Raw genomic sequence first — 10,469 nt, 5'->3', positions numbered from 1 at the left:
CGTATCGCATTTCAGGAGGTTAAATGTTACTGTTTTAAAACCCCAAAAGGGCGGGAAGATATATAAAATTTAAATTGTTATTTCGGTTGTATTAAATCTAAAGCTCAGAACTTTTTTGTACACCTAATATTAGAGTTCCTTTATCTTTTATCTAGTAAATCAACTTGTGTATGTCTTACATTGATGAAGAGAAAAAAACTGTTGCAATTATTATAATTTAATTATAATTTTTGTTATATATTTTATGACAACTATATATTTTGTGATATAACTTTAGTTAAAATTATATGAATATAATAATTATTATTAATATTATAACAGTAACGACTAAAAATAGAGATCCTAACTATGATTATTTTACCGCGCCGTTATATACAGTTCACAAACGCTAAATATATTTCTCTTATTGTCAGTGTAATATGATTGTTCCTTAAAGTACAGCATAAAAATGTGTATACATAATTATGTATACACATGTAATTATAGTCATAAATATCAAAAATTTTTTTTTCAGTGCAAGAATGTGATCATGGCATGATAATTATAAATCTTTTTTGTGAATATCATATTTATTAAAATATTGACTAGAGACAGGAAAGTTTCTAAGAGATGTGTTTTCACCAAGAATTGCATCGCTAGAAATTAACGCTACTGTGACGTATCGCGACGCAATGTCTTTGCGCGCATCCGCACAACTTTCTGAGACCTCACAAGCCGCCACCACCACGGGGGAACAATGTCCGAAATCTGTTAATACTCTGGTCGGCAACAATGAACTCGACGTGGCGTGAACACCTCGAATACCTTTTTGCCGGCGCTAATCCGAATTCGACGAGAGCCGCCGTCGAGTATAAAGCGACCATCGTCCCGGAACGATGCGTTTCATCAGAGAGAGAGAGAGAGAGAGAGAGAGAGAGAGAGAGAGAGAGAGAGAGAGAGAGAGAAGAAGGGAGAGGGAGAGAGAAATGATAGACAATCGTATGTGTGCACATACATGTGGGGGTAAGAGAAAAAAAGTCCGTGCGACAGATAGAGTCGGGAGTGATTTTCGGCGCGATATGCTTCTTGCTCGTTGAGTGCTCGTCACCGTATGTTACCAAAGAGATCAAGAGCTGTTGTTGCGTGCAGTCACCGGAAACACATCATCCATACATTCATATCTCTTTCGTATGTTTTACATTGTATTCCGTATATACGCACTCGGGTAGACCACTGTTAAATTCATAATGTCAAATTATATATCCAATTTGAATTATTTTTAGTAATTTTTATAGGCACACCACTGTTCCTACTTAACATCCCAGCAAATACAAAATATAACTTCAATGTTGCAACCGGAGAGGAGGAGGTAACCACTTAATGTAATCGTGGGACAGAGTCGTCGAAATCATTATAAAATTCATATGAAATCTCTGTATAATCCGATAATACATATGCAACCACGAGAAATTATTGTATAATATTAAATAAGATCGTATATTTTACCAAATGACTTCGTATATAGTGAAAAAAATTATTTCTAATCAGATGAAATCATGTAATCAGTGGGACAATATTTCAGCTAGTGGTTACTCCTTTGATTGCAGCAACATTCTACAATATAGCAGGAATATACAATGTTGCAGTTATATTCTGTGTTTGCTGGGATGTCATTAATTTAACTAAAACAATGAAATTAAACAATTTAATTTAAGGAATATCCCATACAACACACTCTCCAAGAGACGTCCTAAAGACGTCCTAAAAATTCTATGGTTCCCAAAAATTCTATGTTCCCCAGGATGTTATGTGTCTTGAATAAAGTGTGCTGTATTATGGTATTGACTCAAACTAAGGGTATATCCAAACAAACTTGCATAGCTGCAGAAACATAAGCATAAAGAAAATTATCCAATCACATTTCTGTTATAAAGACGCATGTAAAATGCGATTGGATAATTTTCTTTATGCATACATTTATGCGACTACGCCAAGTTTGTGTGGATATAATCTGAAGGTAGCAGCACAGACTTTTGTATAACGAATAACGCGTAGTGCATAAGAGAATTAACAAAAATTCCTCTTTTCCATAAAATGGAAGGAATGAAAGGATTCTGATTGGTTGATTCTCTCTTACACTATGCGTTATGTGAAAGTCTTTATTATTTACTATTTACTAAGTGCATTAATAATGTGAAATTTTAATTTTATTATGCATACATTTTTATTTTATTACGCATACATTAATGTCTGACATTATTTACTATCAAACTATGCAATTCAACTACAGAATTAGATTAATTTACATTTCGACATACATACTCGTATATGAAAATTAAAAATAACAAAATGTTATGTGATTCAAAGATTAGGTTACTCCTTTGATACTAGGGGTTAATGTTTAATAGTAGAACTGTGATATCTAATAGTATAGTAATGAATAAGGCACGGGTACATTTACGGGAGAAATTGCAAAATGATTCATCAAATTATAAATTGAAGACATACTAATTGAAAACAATGGATGTTAAACTATCTCTCTTGAACTATGTAACGAAATTTCATTCTTTTCGTTTTCCTATTCATCATCTACAATTTGTAAATGAAAATTTGTAAATGAACTCTTTGAAAATGTTCTAAAATATGAGACTATTTGCAGCAATGTAAATAAATATATTTTTCCCATCATTTTAACTTTAGAGTTTATGTTCTTCAGTTTTACAAAATATGAGTTAGCTCACTGTTGCCGTAAGGTTTTCTATTGTCTTGGAATAAAGATGCTTTGATTTGACAAATGGTAAGATATTTTACCTTTCTCTTCGTTCCATTCAAAAGATTTTTGCATAGTATTATAACATTTATATGATGTGTCATTTAATAATTATTTTAAAATAAATCAAACAATTCTATATGCGAAAGAGTTGGGAATGTTATTCCGTTATGTTACTTGCGCATTAACGCGATAATGATAATTAGTCCTCTTATCCGCGCGTCAACCTTCCAGCGAAATCTTGCAAATTATGTAACTCCGACATCGCAAAGTTTCTCGGGCGAGAGTGTGCCACGTAAAATCTCACACAGACCAACGCGCCACGGTGGAAGCAGGGCACAGTGGAGTAAGAGAAGGGACACGAAAAAGTGTCGCCGCTTCTCAGCGACAACGGAACGACGTCCAATTTTAATCTCGGAATTACTTCCATTTTATTTCAATTTTCTTGCATTTAAACCGTCTAAGCGAGTTTACCTTCGCAATATCATTGCCGAGGATCGTCGCCGGCTGGTCGGTTCGGGTAGGAAGAAGACCGAGTGAGATAGAAGGGCGAGAGAGGGATAAGAAGAAGAACGTCGGCGGAGATGAGCGGAAAAGGTGGAAGTACCTGCTCTAATAAATTTACGACCTAAAAAGATTAAGCCGCGTTAGCCCTGTTCTTTATATTTCCGCGAGAGGAGCGAGAACGAGAGAGCGCCGCACTCTCTCGCCGCTAAACGCGAGTCAGTCCTCGGTGAGACGGACTGTTATGGTGAGGCGTAGAATGCAGAAAAAGAGAGAGAGAGAGAGAGAGAGAGTGGAAGAAGGAGACTGGAAAGAGGAGGGGCAAGATGGAAAAGGATATATAAGAGATACGAAGGGAAATTCGCTTATTTTCCCATCATTTCGGCGTGGCATCTTGTCCGTAGCCTTTTCTCATCCACGGAGCCAGGAAAGAAAATTGCTTCTCGTTCTCGAGAGCGGAATATCGTCCTGATGAGCCCGGGAATGCTCCGATATCCACTCCCTCGCTTCCCTCTTCTCCCCTTTCCTCTTATCCTCCTCTCCTTTCTCCTACATCGAGCTCCAAACCTCGAGTGATGCCTCCGACGTTTAACTCCGTCTCCGTTTCACTTCGTTTCCGTGTTTTTCTCAGTCTCTCTCTCTCTCTCTCTCTCTCTCTCTCCTTTCCTTTTCATAGTCTCTTCTTCTGACAATTTATCATCACTCATTCCCCGATAATAATATTCAATTTGCTTACATATACAAGTCACCTTGTTATTCGAACGTGGCGCTTCACTCTGTTACCGATTATTTCGGAGGCGCCGAAGGAATCTTGCATCGCCTATTAATAAACATATTTGCGAAGAATTGATCTCGAAAGCGTGCGCGACGAAACACTTTGTTAGTTTCATATTATTACTATTAAAGTATCTTGAATAATAATGTACGTTTATTTTTGCGTATAAAATTGTAATCTGATGTATTCTTGTTGAAATATGTATGTGAGAGAGAGAGAGAGAGAGAGAGAGAGAGAGAGAGAGAGAGGCTTGATTAAAATACTGCTCAAGATAAGATGCATTTACATTTCTTAATTTGTAATTTCTCAATCTGCACTTAGGGGAAGAAATATAATGGTGGCAACTATAAAAGTGTGTGTAACATCTATACAAGTTTTATATTTAAAACTAATGTTTATAATTGAATAAAATAATTTATTCAATTACGTAGTCAATCATAGTTTGTTCAACTATACGCATCATTTCAAGTATATACATTAATTTATATAACATTTATATATATATATATATATATATATATATATATATATATATAAAATTGTCATCTTTATAATCGCTACTACTATGTTTTTCCCGGAATGTAGAGTCATTGATGTGCATCAAAATATATGTACACTGTAATAAAAAAAAAGTCGAGGCCACAAATAACTCGCATACGAACAATTATCCTCTAACCATTCGCTGTCAGCTACCGTAGAGAAGCTGGACTCGATTGCTCAGCGTTATTTATCCCTTCTTAAGTGTTAGAAGACTGCCGAAGCAAAAACCAAGATTCATCGATGGATCTCGGCTTGAATGGTTCACTTCGCCGCCGCGTGTGAATTCGTTACGGACGGGGCACCCGGTGGGCCTTATACCCGGGCGCGTCTCGACCAGGACTGAATAATTCATAAGCCAAGATCCCGATACCATCAGCTCTTAACGCAATAGACTTAGCGAGCTGCCAACAGCAGCCATGTTACAATAAAGAAATCAACATGGCTGAGAGCCGTCACGGTGAACTGGGGTGCCCCCTCCGGCGTTTCCCTTCCCTTCTTAAGTCCACCTTGGAAGCGCACCGCGTCGCGTTACCTCGCGTCGCTCGCTCACTTTCGATTTCGCCCCACGGGCTCGTTACCCTCTTAATGCCGATGGAAGGGTGGACCCTCCCCCCTGCCGCTCACACCCTTCGATCTTTCGCCGACCGACCCTCTTCTTAGCTCCCCCCTTTTCTTAGCCAACGCCGCTTTCAGGGTTGGACCAAGGAGACCCGCCCAAAGAGACATTTTTGCAACCCTCCTTTTGGAGCAGAAATCGAGAAATGTGTAGGGAGGAAGAGAGAGAGAGAGAGAGAGAGAGAAAGAGAGAGAAAGTTAGACGAAGAGAGAGTACAGAAAAGGGAGAAAGTCTTAGCAGCCACTTTTCTCGCCCTTTGCATGATCGCACCCCGTCAAAGGAACTCCATTTTCTATCGAACCTTCTGAATCTCTCCTCTCTCACTTTCTTTATCCTTTTTTTCACTTTTGCTCTGACTTACTATTATTATTTTGCTTATTTTCGTCTGCTTTTTTGCAGTTAGATTTTTGCAGATAACTGGTCTCTGTCCGTAAAAGCAAGTGCAGCCCTTCTTAAGTCGAAATTTTTCTAATTCAATTATAAAAGTGTGCTAATGTCAAGCTAAAAAAATGTAATGACAAAGGATCATTCATAATTATATTTTCAATATTATTTATTAAATATGTTTTTTCTTTATTGATATATAAATAAATGTAGAACGACCAATCTAACTGTATTAAAATGTTTTGAAAAATATTTTATACACAGTTTAATAAAAACAACAAAGTAAAATTTAATAAGGGCGGATAAGAGTAAAAAATCCTGCACGATAATTCGTATGCTAAAATTTACTAAAGCAAATTATATTTAATCCTTTTTACATCATTTAGCAAGACATTCGGACGTTTCGTTTAATTTAAGTCGTCGTCAGCTATATCTAAAATATAACTAACAATAGAAAGATCAAAATTCTCTCCTTTTCTTTTTTTCTCTCTCACTGAAAATGAGTATTTTAAACAATTTCAATACATTTTTTACTGTTCTATTTTTTGGAATTTCTCCTGTTATAAAATAATCAAATAAATATTTAAATAATACTCTTACATAAATAAAATGTAAGTTATGTATGTAAACAAAAAGAATGTCGTTTTATCTCGAAAAGCTATGATTATAGTAGTAATATGAGAAAATCATAGTACTTATTAATAATATAACAGAAATCGAACGTCCTGCGAAGTCAAGAGCGATACTTCGAAGTCTGCTGTTGAGATCGGGGTGGGAAGAATGGGGAAGAAAGGAGGGTGGCCTCTTCCTCAAGTATACGGTAGTGACACGTTACCATTATCGCGTCTCAGCGGCTAATGAGAGTTTGTGCCGCTATTGTTCCCCGATTTACGTCGAGCCGAACGCCTTAGGGAGCTTAATGAATTTGCGAAATTATGCAAAATATTAAATACAGCTAATACGTATCAGGTCACTTATCAGTTGAAAGCAAGATAAACGATAGAATTTATCATGCTCCTAAAGCATCCATAAATTTGTATTGAAGCAAATGTATATTCAAGTATATTTTATTTTCTACATTTCTCTCCACGTTTTTCCGATTGAACAATGACAAATTGTCGTTATGCGTTATGTTCCAGGTCTGGTTCCAAAATAGGCGAGCCAAGTGGCGTAGACAGGAGAAAATGGAGGCTGCGAGACTGGGTTTGAGCGAATACCATCACGCTGCTAATATGAGGTTTGTCTGAATGCTTACGTTGATGCAGTGCAGACATCATATAAATCCGTGTAACACTAAATATATAACAACTATAGTGCGGAAATATTCCGTTTCAGGAACGTTGCCGGTCCAGCTCTAGGTCTGCCAGGGGATCCTTGGCTTGCGCCGCCAGGATTGCTCAGCGCACTTCCCGGTTTCCTCGCTGCACCTCATACGGGGTATCCCAGTTATCTGACGTCTCCCAGGCGATTACCATCACCGCCAAATGTCGGTGCTGTGCCCAACCCCGTTCCAGGTAACACTTATTTCTAATACATTCCGCTCTTTTGCCAAGCATAACATAGATAATTTATAATAAATGTAATACATGACAGTCACATTTAAGAATACAAAATTAGAATATATAACAAAATAAAAAAATAAGAAATAGTATTTATTGAGAAAATTAAACCCTCTGTATCTATGTGTACACGATAGTTCTTGCAACGCAAAGCACGCTTAACGCCCGGGGATAGTCATTTTTTTTTACGTAACCAATCACCTGAAGTGTTTTTACACCCTAATTGAAATTGTTATTATAAACAACATATTGTGCATTATTAATTGTTTTATTGGCATTTGAGGACATTATGGATTTTCCATAATTTTTTGAAAAAAGGGAGTAAAACTCAAATAAATGAAACAAGCACACTAAGGCTGGGTTGTTCCATCTTTCGGTAAACTTCAGCTCACTGTCTTACTCTCTATTATTATACTCTTACTATTTTACTCTTTTATTTATCCAGTAGGTAAATTACCTACCACATAATTTATCCAAAGATGGAACAACCCCCTTTGAAACGTCTCTTAGCAACTTATTATAACAATATTTCTAAAAAATGAATATTGTAATTAACATAACGCTATTTTATTGTGATTTTTTTAAGGAATTTGCATACTTAACGGTAAAGAATAATTATTAAAGAAAAAAGAAAATAAAATGTGTAAAATGAAAGAAAATGGTGTTTATTTTACAATAATTCACACTTTCTCGTCGCTGCACAGTGATTCCAATTCCTTTAAAAGGTGGCTTAACTTCGTTTTCAATTATTAAATTGCCATCATTATTTATCATGATTTCATACTATGTCGAAAGACTGTAAAACTATAACAACAAAAATATTTTTATTTTCTTCTATTTAAAAAACAAATATTGAAAGTAAACAATGTTTTAAATTAGCATTTGGTTTTAAAATTTAAGATATTTTATTATTTTTTAAAAATATGAATGGTACGTAACATGCTTTCTATCTTATCTTTTATTGTTTTTTTAATTTTTATATTTGTTCCAACAATTATGTACAAAAGTAACCCCAAAGTCAACTAAAACAAGCATTAATATTTAGACTATATTTATGTATTCCTTTTAATCTAATAGTATAATTCAACAAATCATTAAAATATCTACAATAAAAACTGATGATGCTCAATCGAGACCTTATTTTTAATATATAATTGAAACGATAATTTTAAATTCCCTTAAAAAAAAAGCACACCTTGCCCTCTTAGCTGATATCATAAAATATTTACTAGAGACATTTAATATGTTTTATGATAAATAAATACGTGATATGGTATCTGTGTGTGCAGATGTCATCACTCTAATAAGTCCCGGAATCAATCTTACGGTCAAAACGTCAAATGTTTCTGATAATAGTGATGATAGCGAATAATTTGTAAAGTAAGTTAAAAACATTATCATGACATATACATTATGTGCCTTTTGTATTATCTCAAATATAAGAATTATAAGAAGCATTTTTTATACAAAATTTATTAAAAGAATTATAAATAAAAGTATAAATAATATATAAATAATTTTGACCAGGTTTAGAGGCTTTTGGAACCACTGTGCGCTGGGGTGTAAAAACATCCTAGGTGTGACTATTCCCGGGTTAACGAGTTAATCAGCATTACGATAGCGTTCACCATGATCATTCTCATCGAGCATACCAACGAGAAGTAGAAATCGCATTGTTCGCAGGCTCGCTAGCCAGCAGTATGGCGAGCATAAGTGCCGGCGGCCACGTGCAACCACCACCGCCGAGTCCACCGGGACACGATCCGCGTACCTCGAGTATCCAAGCGCTCAGGATGCGGGCCAAGGAACACGTCGAGAGCATCACGAAAGGTTTGCAGATGGTCTGAAGGTTAACTGAAGATACGCCAGTGGCGCGCACCGCTGCCAGCCGCACCGGCCTCGTGCTTGTGACGGCGTGACGAGTAAGCGAACAATCTTTCGCCCAAAGACAGATTCTAGATCAGGCGAAAGTCGCCTGAGCAGTGCGAGCGGTATATGTCGAACGACGAGAGCGAGTTCGTTCCGTGACAGAGGGGAAGAAAATCACCTACGGTGCTGGATGTGACGAAAGTACAAGAAGCTAGGCAAAAAAAGGAAGCGATCGTCCGTTTGCGTGTATGTGTGCGTGTGTGCTAGGGAGTGAACCTGATTGAAAAAGAATCTTGTTCTTGGTACCAACAGTTACCAATGTGGATGATCTAATGTACGTTGGTGACGTGTTAAATCACAAAGAGATTAATATTGCGACTGTCGACGATCGGTGGGTATATTTTCGACGATTATAGAGACTATCGATATGATAATTAACAGGTATCTATGATCAGTCAGTATGTGTTCATGATTGAGACACACAATGGGCTAATTATTAATGTCAACCTGGGAAATTGAGTTTTTATCTGGAACAGCACGGAAAGCGTAAAATATGTCTAAGAGATTAAGGCATTTCTTAGGCGTTTGTGTTATTTGTGATGTTTTTGATGTAACAATATCGACGGTAGTCACTAAATAGCCGGCCAATATAAAGACTATGTTTTCAGTCTAGCGCAAAATTTTCGGGCGGATTGCACTCGTATAAAAAAATTTGCTCGGGACTCGCTCCGAGTCGGCATAGTGCAATAGACAATAGGAATTGTGTTGCGCAAACTTGTTACATAGCTAAAGTGAAGGCAAAGATGATCAATTTTGATCAACTTGCCATTATTATTCAAGATACGTTTATTACAAATATTTGTGTGTCGAGTCTCACGATAAATTATTTTTCAAATTGTGAATAGGAAATGACAGATTTTAAAGTTACGCGAATAGTTTTTAAAGAGCATAAATATTTGGCTCAAGGTCGATTATGTATTACGTATACACATATGACTTTATATTGTCGACAGATCTAGGTGTACATTATTTAATTTTATAAAGCAATATAACGCCAGGTACAAATGTGCGCTGGTGTCAACCGTCACGAGAGTGAATATACATATAATAAATTTTGCAAATTTATTTTTAAGTATCATTAACTTTTCATTAATTCGCTAATACGTGATTGAAATTACAATTAGAAAACTGCAGGACACCGATTTCGAGATGGAGTGTGCGGCGTGAACAATTCGGTGACATCACAAACACCGTGTTACTCGATGCTAATAATTGATACATGGGGAAAATTAGCGATGATATCTTTCATTAAATACTTATATCATTTTATGGCCATCGAGTACGTGAGTACAAACGTTAACTATGATGAAACGTGAACTATTGATTTATGTGTACGGTATTTAAATTATCACTTACGTACGTAGACCATTTAGAGGAATAAAAGATAATTATCGCTTTTTATTAATTACAATA

At 36.1% G+C, this 10,469-nt stretch overlaps 1 protein-coding gene across 1 annotated transcript in view; it reads left to right on the top strand.

Moving 5' to 3' along the window:
• LOC108747563 (retinal homeobox protein Rx1-like) overlaps positions 1–9,149 on the top strand; it is a 68,421-nt gene extending 59,272 nt beyond the window's left edge. Inside the window, exons 3-5 of the mRNA XM_018485124.1 lie at positions 6,708–6,805; positions 6,904–7,082; positions 8,811–9,149. Of these exons, the coding sequence (XP_018340626.1) occupies positions 6,708–6,805; positions 6,904–7,082; positions 8,811–8,974 (441 nt within the window). The 3' untranslated portion in view covers positions 8,975–9,149. The remainder of the gene's footprint in view (positions 1–6,707; positions 6,806–6,903; positions 7,083–8,810) is intronic.
• The last annotated feature ends 1,320 nt before the right edge of the window (positions 9,150–10,469 follow it).

Source organism: Trachymyrmex septentrionalis, unplaced genomic scaffold, assembly GCF_001594115.1.
Source record: "Trachymyrmex septentrionalis isolate Tsep2-gDNA-1 unplaced genomic scaffold, Tsep1.0 scaffold108, whole genome shotgun sequence".
Taxonomy (NCBI): domain Eukaryota; kingdom Metazoa; phylum Arthropoda; class Insecta; order Hymenoptera; family Formicidae; genus Trachymyrmex; species Trachymyrmex septentrionalis.
Note: the sequence above shows the minus strand (reverse complement) of the source record. Positions and strands in the feature narration are given on the sequence as shown.